Source organism: Filicampus tigris, chromosome 8 (genome assembly GCF_054856515.1).
Source record: "Filicampus tigris isolate MCC_2025a chromosome 8, RoL_Ftig_1.0, whole genome shotgun sequence".
Classification (NCBI taxonomy): Eukaryota; Metazoa; Chordata; class Actinopteri; order Syngnathiformes; family Syngnathidae; genus Filicampus; species Filicampus tigris.
Genome location: NC_141224.1, coordinates 19,443,769 through 19,458,329, shown reverse-complemented (window position 1 = coordinate 19,458,329; position 14,561 = coordinate 19,443,769). Strand labels below are relative to the sequence as shown.

Genomic DNA, 14,561 nt, shown 5'->3' with positions numbered 1-14,561 from the left:
CATGTTTTTAAAGTGCACTCTGCTATTAACTAGTTTGTTTTTGCCTGTTAGATCGACCAGAAAATTATTAAGGTTAGCAGCAAACAACAGTTGTGCTCCATTTCGCGGTATTTGAACTTTGACTGCTGCACCATTGAAAGCAATATGCACTAACTGCATCTCGACGTGGTCTGGCAGTTGCTCTGTTGCGGAACATAAATCTTTCCAAAGTGTGGTGAAAACTGCCCAACGCATCACTGATTCTTTACTCCCCACCATTAAGGCCATCCAGCGCAAAAGATGGGCGTGCACTCTCGTTAGGGACCGCTCACAACACAGCATCAGTCTTGTTGCCCTCCTCCACTCTGGAAGGTGCTTCAGGTTTCTCCTGTCCCAGACCAGCAGGTTCAGGAACAGCTTCTTCCATGCAACTCTTACCATGCTGAAATTTACACTATAGTGATACCCAACTTGGCGAAGCCACCCACACCTTCCTCCAGTGTCTGTGAAGGCCACACACCTTTTGCAGCGACGGAATTCTTGCACTACTGTACCACGTTACAATATGATCACACCAATATTTATCCGTAGCATATTCTGGTAGCTTGTCATTAGTATTCATTGTGGTTATCATACCATGCCTTCTGGATGTCATATTTGTACCGCCCACTGCTAAATTAGCAATATTGCCACTCATGTTCATTGTCTTGTCATTGTTTATTATCAATATCATAATTTCACACTGTCTATTACACTATTCAGATACACATCCTCCTCACTTTGCACGTCAGGTGAATTGCTAAGCTGAATTTGTTGTCTCAGTACTTGTATGCAGTGCAATTCATTTGAATAAAGTTGCATCTTGTTTGTGCAGTTAAGATTACACTTAAATGGTTAAAGGTGGCCCGCGCCACCAGTTTATCCAGTGCATTTCAATGGCCATCAATTTTACACATTTTCGCAATCCCCTATCCCTCGCGATTAGCAGGGTTCCACAGAATAGTTTTAAGTTGTAATATCACTATTCACCACTAGATGGCATATGTGTCTTAGTTTCACTTGTACTGGGTCTTATACTGCGCTTTAGGCTACTACAACATAGACTTGACCTGATAATTATTTTTATGGATTTGGATTGGCATGCAGTACAATGTGAAACATTTTAGTGCGTTGATTTTATTTATTTTTTTGCAAAATTAGTTTTTGTACTTTTGGTTTGCTGTTCAGCAGAGCCCTTTGCACTGGAAAACAAATCACCATATGTGGTTAAAGCATTTTGTACACGTATTTTGTCCATATTTAAAAAAATATTTTTGTCATACATCTGGTTATGAAATGCGTGGTCCTATGTGGGGCCCCAGGAGAAGTGGTAGAAAATTGTGGCCCCCTCTAAAGAGTACAAAACTTAAATTCGGATTTCTTCCCCAAATGAAAATAATTGTTTTTTTTTTTTTTTTAGATAGATATCCTTGCAACATTTCTTCAGATTTTCAAAGATTTATGAACCAAAATGGCAGACCCAGTCAAGGTCAAAGGTTTGCATTCCCAAGATGGCTGAGGTAGCTTAAGTCAAAGGTCAACATTCTGCTGTGCACAATTTTCAGTCCATCTTTTTCCGGATTATTTTCGTATGTCAAAGCAAGAACCGCCTCCTCATGGCCTGGAGCATACAATGTCCACATTTACCAGAATCTTCCTATTTGTATTGACAGGTTTCCCAGGAACAAAAACAAAACCAAAAAAAGTTCAAGGTGATATAGCGTTAGGGTCTCCTCCTCTTGGGTTTCTGCATGATTTATTCTGTAAGCAACACATTGTGTTTGATTAATTCTACAAAATACTGACAACACCTGGCTCATGCTCCTGTATTCACAAGTATTTTCAGTCTACATTCCTTCTACTCACATGTTTGTTTTTGCCGCATAATGGCTTTGGCTGTCTGCTGACGCATGTCCGGGGACCAACATACTGGTAATATGGTCACACAGACAGTTTAGTCTTGGATGTGGAGGAGGTTACAAATAAGAGTCTGACTTGACTGGATGGAAAAATGGGATGAGAAATGAGTGTGATTCCCCCTCGTTAAAATCACTCCAAATTAACCTAATTATTGTGAGCTGCTGCTGCTGCTGCTACTGCTGCTGCTGCTTCTGGTTTAAACTGCAGGATCGTGAGGTCAGCTAGGCTATGAATGACGCATGGTGAGGAAGTCGACTGCCCATTGTACTGTATCTGAGCATTTGTGTGTGATCATGCAGCATGTAGCGTGGTTTTGGGCTCACTAGTTTGTACATACTAGTTGACCTGTGTATTTAGTGTTTGTGTCTGTATATGTGTCTCCCACGCAAATAGTAGTAAAAGATCACTATTCACCATTTAAACAACCTTGCTTGGGAGTTTCCTTGTGCTGTCAAATAAATCCTCACCATGAAAATAAACCTGTTCAATAAATAACAACTCTCTTACACCACAACACAAGGAGAGCTTAGCAGGTAAACTGCCAACATGTATCAACAGCATCTGTCCTGGACAAATGACTCATCCCAGTGTGATATTTCAAATTGATTTATACAAGAAAAGCCCAGATTCATCGGAACACTGCAGCTGTGGTGGTAAGGCCGAATATTGAATAAGATATATCTTTGTCAATTTACCAAGTCTGGAAAGATGTGTGTCATATACATCAGTTAATGTCATCCATAACCTCCACCCTCCCTAAGTCTACCTACAGTTTCTTCTTAGTTAATCAGCTCCCACTTTCCATTTGGCCTTGAAAGTTCACCTATCCGACATCACCCCAGAAGAGACCACTGGAATTTTTGCGAATAGCTGTGGTTTGAATATGAAATGTTCTGCGTCATTATTGATTGGATACAGGAATTGGCAAATGAGTCATGTGCCAAGTGCGTAGTCCACTGGATATCAGATTCCAAATGGAACACTGGCAACAACCTTACCTGTATGCAGCTGCATTTTGTTTTTGTTGCAGGCTGATGGATAGAATTCCCCCACTCGTCTTTGTTCAAGTCAAATAAAACATGTAATGACATTGATACAGTATCAGTTACACATACTGTCAGAGTAGCTAAGCTAAATCAATTGTTGCCGTAAAAAAAATGAAATAATCGTTGTTTACTCAATAGCTTACTTGCAAAAGTAAGTGTATTTGTATAACAAATACACAAATCAAAAAGAATGCAGTTGCGTCTCTTCAACCTTTGGTGTCATAACCTGGATGACTGAGAATCTATGAGAACATAAAGAAAAAACAATTTATAGAAAGTACATTGTTGTTGTTTTTTGACAGTAAGTTCGAAAGGACTTGGGCAATTATGCTGTAAGGCTAACGATATATTTGAACATAACCCTATGTCAGCCACATCTGTGTAAAATAATGGGGACTGTAGTTGTATGTGCACACTCTACTTCTCTGCTTCCCAGGACTCTGAGCCAAGCACAGTGGAGGGACCATTACTGCCGTCAAAAGGCAAAGGGCCACTTCACAGGGCATTATTAGTCATTCTGGTTTGAGGTTTCCAAATGGGCTGCTGCTGTTGCTGTGACTGACCAGCTCAGCCCTGCCATGTTAACAACTACTAGATGGGGTTGGAGTCTGCTGATTTATGGGGACTTAAAGGCCAACTTCTGGACAGCCTGTGACCACAGTTAATGACCCATCTGCGATTAAATGGAAAGGACAGAGAGTGCTGTCTTATTGTGGTGGCTCCTGCTATGTTTGGTTCTTTCAGGATGAGTGGGCGTTTGGCTTCACCATGTGGATCCCACCATGTTTTTTGTTTTTTTCACTCTCACTGTCTTTGTTTAGTCATGTTGGTTAGCGGCACACTTTAAAGAAAAACAGGAGCGGTCTGATTCTTATTGTCATTTTTCCCATACAGATCAGTTATAATTGAAAGAATCTGTGCCGGAGTCAAACTGTCACAGTCGTATCTTAATTTTATTAAGTGCACAGGCAATGTTTTAAAAAACGTTCACCTGTTTTTACACTAAATGTTCCCGGTGGTGTTGTGTGGTGACACGTGTGACGTCACGCACTAATTGCTTGCATGTTGTTGGCAGAAATTCTTGAATTGCAAACTCTACAACCTATAGGACATTTGGAGTTGTAGGTTTGATGGTACTTATTAAATGAACAAACTTAACTTCCATTGTGATGCTTTTTTTTTCCCCCAGTATTTCATCTATTTCAAAAGTTAATGTAATCTGTCTGTTATACTGTGTGCTATGACTGGTCTAACATTTTCCATTGTCCTTGTCCAATGTTTTGAAATGGTTGTGTAACCTCTCATCATTTCTTGTCACTTTTCCTGTTCTCCCAGATGCAGTACAATCTGCTTCTGTGCAGCTGGAGCTACAAGATGTTCTGATGAGAACAGGGCTGAAGGACAGAAGCCATCTTCTACTGGGGCCATTTTCTTGCAGCAGCTCACTGAAGGCTAGGTGGTGTCGGCACAGTGGTAGTCCTGGACCTGAGCCCGGTCCCCCTAAATTGCTGCTGGACCTGAAAGGAGGCCTGCTGCAGGTCTAAATACTCTCAATACATCATAGTTGCAGTGCATTAGTAAGAGATCAAGCACCAACATTTGGGGTCAAGTATTTTTCTTATTGTTAGTTTTGATTGCAATTCCATTTTACTTTGAGTTCTTTTTGGTCTCACATTAATAATATACATTATATTCACTATTTTGATTGTTTGTTCTGCTCTTCCTCTTGAATTCAGCGTTAATGAGTGTAGTTGTAGTTCGAGAGGAGGCATTGAACCCTTCAAATCCACAGTGACCCGTGCGTGTGCGTATTTGTGTGACTTTGGGTTTCATCTGCCAGTTAAGTAGAGGAACATTATTTGGCTATTTCTAGGCCAGGTTATATTTTATATGTGGCTTTCTGCTCAAAGTTACATAATGTCCCAGCTGAAAAATCCCCTTTTTGGTGTGATGAACTGATTGCATTATTACTAATGTATTGTTCCACATCACGACTCCAGAGTGACCCTGCTCTCTATCTTTTTCAGTGGTTGCCCTTAATACATAGTTGCATGTTTCCCTTTGAAAATATTGGTGTTTGTGGTGTTTTAATCAAGTGCTGTACAAAAACCACTGGAATTCCTTCCGATTTCTTCATCTTATTTTCTCCCTCTGCCTGAAAGAAACTCCCCGAATTTTCCTGTTTTCAGAGTTTAGTCATGAAGCCATATGCACACGTTAGGTGGTAGCAGGCACCATGTGTGAAAAGATTTTGACTCAGAGATTCCTGGTCCTTTGTCCAAAGCCTAGCCGACCCACGTTGATGGCATGTGGAAGGGGGACACCATCGAAGAAGGATACTAGCTTGTGTTGGGTAGTTATTGACGATGTACTGTAAAGAGGTGACTCATGTGACCGTTTCTCATCTTGTTTTGGAGGAAAATGTTGAAAAATGACCAACAGCTGCATATACAGTTCGCTCAACAATTTTTGGCATCCCTAGTTAAGATGTGTTCTGAAGCTTCTAAGAAATTCATTTTTTCTAAATAATGTAGGACCAAAATCGAAAATGAAAAAAAAAAAAGATAATAGGAAAGTCCAACCCTTAACTCATTCACTGCCATTGACACATTTGTCTTTTCACAGTACAGTCATTCAATCCATGGAATTTATTTATATGGTTTTTTTCAAATTTTTCAAACCTCAGGGTAAAAGTGAGTCTGAAAATGTCTGGCAGTGAATGAGTTGCATTTATTCAGTGGGGAAAAGAATCCCACATTAAGAAATAGTTATTTAACATCATATCACGGGTGCCGCAATTAATAGCACCCCTGATGTTAATACTTTGTACAACCCCCTTTTGCCAACAAAACAACACCTAATCTTCTATAATGTTTCACAGGATGGGAGAATTCAGAAAGCGGGATCTTTAACCATTCCTCTCTCACAATCTCTCTCCAGCCACCTGATTCCTTTCCTCTGCACTCTCCTCTTCAGCTCACGCCGCAGGTTTTCAATGAGGTTGAGGTCTGGGGACCGAGATGGCCATGGGAAGGGCTTGATTCTGTATCTTGTGAAGCATTTCTAACAATTTTCAGAATGAGTATACTTGTGCAATACAAATTGAATTCATTTCAAGGCTTTTAACAAATCTTAACCAGGGGTGCCAATAATTATGGAGGGCATACCACCTTGGAGTCATGTCACTGTGCAGATAACTGTATTTGCTGACAACATGGACGTTGTATTCAGAAAGTATGCACAGAGCTTCACCTTTTTACCCGCATTTTATGTTCCAGCGTCATTTCAAAATAGATTTTTTTTCTTTCAATATTCTTCACACAACACCCCAAAATGACAGAATTACTTTTTTTATGCAAGTTAATTCAAAAGAAAATAAAATGTGTAACACGTATTCACACAAGTACTCACCGCCTTTGCCTAATACTGTGTTGATGGCTCTTTGACAGCAATATACAGGCTTTTCTGAATATGAAGCCACAAACTGTAAATTTGGGCAGTTTCACTCAAGCAGTCTGGCCACTCAAGTACATTGACAGTGTTGTCCTTAATCTACTCCTTTGCTAACTTGGCTGTGTGCTCAAACTCATGTCCTGCTGAAAGATGAACTGCCGCCCCAGTCCGAGGTCAAGACCGCTCTGGAGCAGGTTTTCATCCGGGATGTCTCTGTGCATTGCTGCAGTTAGCTTTCCCTCTTTTTCTGACTACTCTCTCAGTTCTTGCCTCTGAAAACATCGCCATGTTTCTGGCACCAGCATGTTTCAAATGTGGAACAATGATTTCTTAAGTGCACTTTCCAGATGCACTGTACTCCCAATTTCCAATCTTGCATCTTTATTAGGTAGATAAATGCTTCTGTTTTCTCCAGCCACCTAAAAACCAGCTGCTGTATTTTGTCTTGACAGGTTTTTGGGGGACAAGAGCATCTTAACTGCCTGAAGTTGGTGGAGGAGCACCTACAAGCATATCACTCTGCACAGAAAGGAGACTCCCTGGAAGAAAACTGCCCGAAAGCCAAGACCTTCCAGACCCAACCACCGCCCTCCCCGGGTTCTCCCTGTTCTCGCTCAGAACACAGCTCTGATGACCTGCGAACAGGACACTTCCAGTACATCCAGGACTCAGGTGAATGTTAATGCTACTTGTATCCCAACTGGGGAAACCCTGAATGACAAATTGGATTCATGGCTATCTGACCGCTCTGTTCACCAGAGATTTTCTCTGTGTGCAGAGCATACTATAGGTCACCGTTTAATTCGGACCAAGTTCAATTGATTTTTCTGTCATCACATAGAAAGTGTGGTTCAATTGCAAGTTAACAAAGTGACTTTCTGAGCCATGGGAGTGTATGTAGCTCTCAACATACACATTGATGGCATCAATCAAAGTTAATCAGACATATCTACCTGGTTGCACTTTTAAGCGGAAATCAACCCTAACATATCTTTTTCAAGAATATGTTCTCAGCAGGCCCAATGGTTGAAACGCAGCATTCTGATTAAAATTGCGTTTGTGCAATATGAGTTGAGCAGCAAAATCCACCCCTTTTTAGCCATCTCGGGGGGCGGCCATTTTGTCATTTCTGTTGACTGAAAATTACGTCATAAATGCTCAGGGCTCAGGTAACGACCAATCACGGCTCAGCTTCAGAAAACAGGTCGGCTGTGACTGGGCGTTACCTGAGCCATGAGCAACAAAATGGCCGCCCCCAGAGACGGCTAAAAACGAGTGGATTTCTGATATTCCACAAACGAAATATTTATCAGAATGCCTTGTTTCAACTAGTGGGTTTGCATAGAACATATTATTCAAAAGAATATGTTTGGGTTGACTTCAAATTTAATTAACATGATGTGTATTCCCTTTCTTGGTGCTTTGTGTGTGCTGCTCTCGACATGCACACATAGGAACGTTATACAAAGACGATCAAACTCCTCCTTGGCTATAGACTAGTCCTCCACTGTCAACTGCGGTTGACTCTTTGTTTTGATTTTGATTGTATTTTATGTGTTTACTGTTTTATTCTTGCATCTTTGAAGAATGTATATTGCTAGAACAAGGAGGCAGGGAACAATCTGTTTGCAACATGTTGTCAACAGGCAGAGGAAAGCAGTCCCCGAAGTTCAGAGATGTGCAAGTAGCCCCCCCCCAAGGGATGGAATTGACTCAGAAAGAAGTGGAAGATATAGGGAGAGAAAAAAAGGGTCTCGCTAATGCGACTGAAAGCAAAACCATGAAAGTGTCTGTTTTTGCTTTTGTTTCATCCTCTGTTTGCAGCAGAGTAATATGCTGGCCTCTTAACATGAAAGAAACACTTGCCCACAGACAGATTTTGCTACTCCCAGAAATGTGTTCTCTACAAAGAGTATCAGTTTTGTACCCCCAGGAGACAAACATTTTTCCCCAAATAAACATTTTTTTCCAAAGGACTTGGATCCAAAACAGCAACCGCAATTTTATTCAAACACCAGTCAAAAGTTTTGATCCATGTCATCCAGCTTTTTCAGGTGTTTGGCATAGCGCAGTCAATGACTGTTTACCGAAAAAAAAGTTTACTCAACCCCTGTGTTTATATATTGCTTCTTGTGCGCATAAACATTCTGAAGGCATGGAAACATCTATGTTTTGTTTTGGGTTCCATAGAAACATCTATAAATGCACCACCCCGACATTTGATTATCTCTGGTCAAAGTCCAGATCCGATTTTTATTCAGAATGTATAAATGTGATCTGACAAGGACTGACTAAAAACAAAAGCGAGTACTTTTTCTCACAGCAAATGAGACGCAGTGAAAAACAAATAATGTTGCCCCCCTTGATAGTTTTATTTTTTTATAATAACATATTTGTCACACATAAAAGTTTGTGATTATCAAGTCAATGTAAATACAATATGTTGCATTGAAATCAAAAAGTAAATATGAAATAAAATTCAATGTCATGATTATTTGATTTATGGAAGGGAGAAACAATCCAAACGTATATGGTCCCATGTGAAAAAGCGTTTGCCCCCCTAATAAATAGTTGTGCCACTCTTAGCAGTATTAACTGAAATAGTGTTTGTGATAACTGGTTTTCAATCTGTGTACCTCGTGTTACTATTTTTCTACTGTGTGACAGCTTCCCAAAGATGGCCAGGGCCACATGAGGTTGTGTTCTATGGTGAAACAGAAGATAGCCCAGGACTAATGCTGTGGAGGTACCCTGAACCTCGTGTCCTTACCTTCATCAGGATAACACCAGTTCCTTTCAACACCACAGAAGACCCGGAAATCAGTATGGCTGACCTCGGGGATGCCTTACAGGTAGAAATCAGAACATGTTTGGTTTTAAAGAAAAAGTCATTATGTCCATGAAATTCAGACACAATATGTATGATTTCGAAGAAGTCTGTGCTTGTTGAGTTCATAAATAATCTAGCACCATGCCAATTTTTCACATCAACAACAGATATTAGTCAGGTGTGTCGCCCTAGGATTTTCAGAAATGGTCTCATCGGAGCAGCCGCAGTTGGGCTCACCAAGATGCATATGACGTACACCTCAGTCTTGCAACATCCTTCACAAACACAGACATACCCTGACATATATTTCACATTATCAACGATGACACATCTGGAGGATGCAAAGAGGGACGATGTTATATGCACCCACGCAGGAAATATTAGCTGTCTTGGAGTCGTGCTACTAAGACAAAGGTGGTAGGAGCCCACAGAGCGGAGATAATCCGCAGGTCCTTCACTGCTCCTTGCTCAACATCATTTATACTGAACTACAAATAAATTCTCCCAAGCTGGGCTGTGTGCCAATGTGATTCTCATGATCTGAGTCTGGAGAGACCCACACCTTACATGTTATTGAATGACACGGAGCCCTGCTGTCCCTCCAAACATGTAATGTACGGTCAGACAGCTGTGAAAGTCATTTTCATGCCTGGTGTGAAAAGCCAGGTGTCTTCAAACCCAGATGAGGTTATGTTTTTGGCAGGCTGTTGCAGCTACTGAGTCTACTGAGGTTCAGTGAGGGATGAGACATTCCATCTTTTCCTCTATCACTAGTGCATTTCAATGCACTTCCTCCCTTTCCAGCATCATTTGAATGGCATGTCCCACTTTCTTGAATGTCCTTATTTTCTCATTTTTATCTGATGTAGCGGTATGGATATAGAATGTATTGAAAGTAGTGTGCATAGTGTAGTATCTGTGTGTTAGACAAGTGCCTTGAAGAGACTAGGCCTGGTGGCTCTCCTTTGCCATATCCAAGGGCATTACTGTCATACAGAAAGGATCTCGGCAATAGACAAGTTGACTCTTTACACCAAAGTACTTCTCACGCATGCGCAGAACGCCCTGAATAGTTTGCATCTCTTTCGGCTTTTACATTGTGTTCTTCCGTCATTTTCCGGTCTGACGTGCCGACTTCTAGGCCGACGCGACAGTTGGCCATGACGCCCGACATTAGATTGGTGTGTAGAGGCCTTTTTACATGCATGTTTCTTCCACTACCGTTGCCTTCATTGGAGGGTCACATGATATTACTGTGATGTCATATGTCTTGCTCAGTGGTTTTTATGCAAGATAGTTTGGTGCTCCCTGCATTCTGGCACCTTTTCGAGGACTGCATCCCATGTGTGAGATAAGGTGTAGGATCCATGGCATCTCCGTTGGTTGTCCTCGGGGCTTGTTTCTGATCTCTGGCTTCCTTAATCCAGTTGTGCTCTTTTGTTACTTTCAGCACGGATGACTTTACCTTGTCCCAGTCCATGATGTGGTTTTTCTCTCTTGCAGGGGTCGTTAATCAGATCAGCCGTGTTACAGCCGTGTGACACGCAGAGATTGATGTAAACATCCATGTGATCTCTCAAGATGGAGTTCATTCATCTATTTAGCACAATATTTTAATACTTTTATTAAAGCAGCATCTTGATAAAAACAAGTTACCAGTACTTGTACTTGAATCTGAATGAAATTCCATTCAGATTGGGCCTATTTACGTGGCTCCATGTAAACCTGGACAATGACTTAGAAAACAAAGGTCCAGCCATAATGCAAAGTAGTTGTGCTGGAGAACTCAGAAGTAGTCATCCCTTTTCAATATTAATAGCCCAAGCAACATGCCACTTAAATTTTCCAATAGTTTGTCCCGTAGAAAAACGCTCCCTTCGCTTGTGGTACTGGTCAATTAAGTCAATGACATGCTTCAGCACTCCAGAAGAAATGTCCTTTGTCAATATGGTACGGTGTAAATGTGACTGACGAGGTTGGCTCTTTCTGTCTTTCCTGGACAACAGCCTTGCTTCAAAGTTTCTTTGGCAGAAATAAAGTATCTACCTAACCTATGTTGACACATGTTTCTTCAGCGTTCAGTTTATGGCAGGCCTTGTTGATTCCTGAGTTGTTACTTCGTACTCGCACACAATGTTTGGGCTGATGATCCTGGCATGTACAAGACATTCCTGATTTATGTAAATGGAAGATCTTCCTTCTTAGATATGTACTGACCTGATTGTACTTGTTGTGATCATCGTAGGCCTCGGCCATGTTAAGTTAAAACATCTTGGAATGTTCTGCATGATCAGCGAACTTTTATTTTGGCAAAAATTTAATTCAAATTTATGCGTAACTTGTTTTTGTGTATCTGATGTACATAAACTTATGACAATATTTGAGATCTTTTACTCACTCCTCTCTGCCTGTCTTTTAATAAGAGAAACACGTGTCCCTTTACAACTGATTTTCCTGCATCAAAATGTATAAACCATTCAAGAATAATGAACTTTAAACCCTTAATGAAGGTAATTAGTACATCAACTGCCAGTACCCCAAATACCACATTGATGAAATAATTAACATGCATGAGACTTTTTAGGAGTTAATGTGTGAAAATGAGTTGCATGGCAAGAAATGCAGAATGCAACCTGTGGTTGATGAACATGTGTTTTCCACATCTCCTAATCCCCCTGTCATCTGGCATGTTCCAGGCCTAAAATAAGTCTGTTAAACAAATGATGAGTGTTTCATTCATGTGTTGACAGGAGCAGGTTCTGAGACCCCATCTATTACTGAAACCACCTTTGGGTAATGTGAAATGGTGAGATAATTTATCTCTACAGAATCCATGTTGGATATGATAGAGCCCACTGTGTAATAAGCCATGAGAAAGTCATAGATGTATATCTGTCCATGCTAGAGGCAGGAAAGTTGCAGAAATAACAAAGCTGTGCGCCAGTTAAGCATGCTATAGGTATAGTGGGCAATAAACATTATTTAGGAGGCCATGGGTGGAATGGCCTCGATGCATGTTACTCTATTTGAAAAATGCATGACCTTTTGAAAAATATTATTGTGAAGTAATCATTATTTATTGGCTCCATTGCTTATGGTGTTACACAGCCAAACTTGCCTTAGACCTGTGTCCAAATACTCACATCAGTCTTTCAGATGTGTGCGAGCAGAAGGCTTAGGTTCAAGGGGGTTATTTGAACTGGACCCCTCAGTCATCAGCCAAAAGTCATTGTGATCCCAGATGTAATAGATTCAAGCCTCTGGCCAACAAGCAGCTAGCCTTACTTTATGCAGAAGTGCAGATGTTTTAATTATTTCACTTCCTCCCAAGACCAGAAAAAAACGAAAGATTCAGAGGACGGAAATGCAGCCATAAAAAACACAAATGATTCGGTTTCTTTCCCAAAAATAATTCAACTCACTTCGCATCTAGACACTACAGAGTGAGGGGGGAAACCAAGGCAGTCATTATTTCTCAGGCCTCTAGAATTACCACGGAGCCACACAGAGATGGAGGCTGATAGATTTTGAGAAATGTAAAGTGAGAGGCGTAGGAAAAGAAAAAGAAACAGGGAGCAAAGAGAGCTGTCTTGTAATTGCTATCATTCTCCTACCTGTCATGTAAAGTTTTTCGGAAAATACCTCTTTAAGAGTGATTGCAAGTGGACAAAATGCGATCCATATTTTCACTCTTCCCTCATCCTCTTCCTCTCACCGGCACAAATCGTATCTGCTGCTGATGTGCTCCCTGTCTCTACTTTGCGAATAAAGGTAGGGGTTGAGCGGTTGCACTTCTGAGCCATACCTTTTGCTTTTCTCCAGAGTAGATCATATTTATACAATCAAGTTCCCGTGCATTTAAATAGTTGTGGTTTCCCAACTACTTCCAGTGTTGTCCGGTGGGAATTCCAAACTACTACTTTTCCTCAGTCATGTTACTGCTTACAATATTTTCACACACAGAAGGAAAGTGGTAGGATGAAGGGAGTTGGATCTGGAAATTGACAGATTTCTGATAGGGCCTCTGCGTAGCTGCACCTGTGGAGGGCCAATGTGATGATGGGACAGAAAAAGAGAAAGGAGGTGACTCATTGACACCAGCGCACTGACTCATAACCAGGTGTCCTTTGTTGCCCTACCCTTTTTCTTCCCCTCCCAATGTCTCTCTGTGTTGTTCGAAACCTGAGGAAGTGAATTATAATACAGGAGCAGGGATTGTGTCACAGCTCAAATCAGCAGAGCAAGAGGAGGAGATACAATTCTCAACTCGGCTCTGATTTATTAATAGAGCACTTCAACAGTAACCACAGCTGTAAACTGTTGTACATAAGTCTGAACATAAAACATAAAGCAAAATAAATAGGTTAATTAAATATTGTCAATAATGATAAAAGTTACAATAAATAAATTAGATAGATATAACATAGTTCGTGATGTTACATGCAGCATGCCAATCAGTCACTGCATGGTTGCATGTAGGACACTTCATGGTTTTTGAATGTAATCCCTGCCAAAGAAGAGCCTCTCCGCTCCCGGAGCATTGGTGTTTTTGTGGGTTGTCCTAGGGGGATAGTGGCTCAGCATGAGGCACACCGAGGTGTATTGTTCGTGGGCCCCAATTTTCCCTCTTTTACGAGCTTCTTCACCGGCAGTCTGCACCGGCCACCCTCATAGGTGACTTGGTTCGGGGGCTGGAATCGATGAACAAAAATCCTACACACAACTCAATAAAGGAAAAACTGTGCTTTGCTGTGTGCCACTTAGATCTGTGAGTTGGATTGAGCCTTGAGACTCCAATTAATAAGAACCGAAGAGAAGTCTATGAGCTGTTTATCTTAAGTGTGACGTTGAACCAATAAGCGCACAAAGGGGTTTTTCGCCAAGATAACTATTGTTGTAACAGGACAGTACTCAAGTAGACTTGTATTAGTCACATCTAATGCACTATAAACATAAAATACTGTTCATGTGGTTAATTTCATTTGGAGTTTTTACACCTCATCCACCAAAAACTTCACAGTCCCACTTTACAACTTTGGCATTTCATCTTATCCCTGATTTTCCACAGTGATTAACGTTAACATATATTAGCCCACATGAGACATCATAGCGGGAGTCATTTTCAGAAAAAAATTCATTGCATCTCCTGAGTAAACATTTGCTCAAGCTGATGTCAATTCAATTTTTCTGCTGGCTGATAAGACGTAGCGAGCTGTGGAATTTTTTACATTTTTAGACAACAGTCACAGAACTACCTAATCAGTGTTGATCTTTTTAATAAAAGTCATGGAAAA

The 14,561-nt window shown here is 40.9% G+C and overlaps 1 protein-coding gene across 4 annotated transcripts in view; it reads left to right on the top strand.

Moving 5' to 3' along the window:
* vps13b (vacuolar protein sorting 13 homolog B) overlaps window positions 1-14,561 on the top strand; it is a 333,295-nt gene that overhangs the window by 252,589 nt on the left and 66,145 nt on the right. For all 4 annotated transcript variants that reach the window (XM_086037277.1, XM_086037279.1, XM_086037278.1 and 1 more), the window contains 3 exons: window positions 4,320-4,522; window positions 6,890-7,109; window positions 9,105-9,289. In XM_086037277.1, the coding sequence (XP_085893403.1) occupies window positions 4,320-4,522; window positions 6,890-7,109; window positions 9,105-9,289 (608 nt within the window). The remainder of the gene's footprint in view (window positions 1-4,319; window positions 4,523-6,889; window positions 7,110-9,104; window positions 9,290-14,561) is intronic.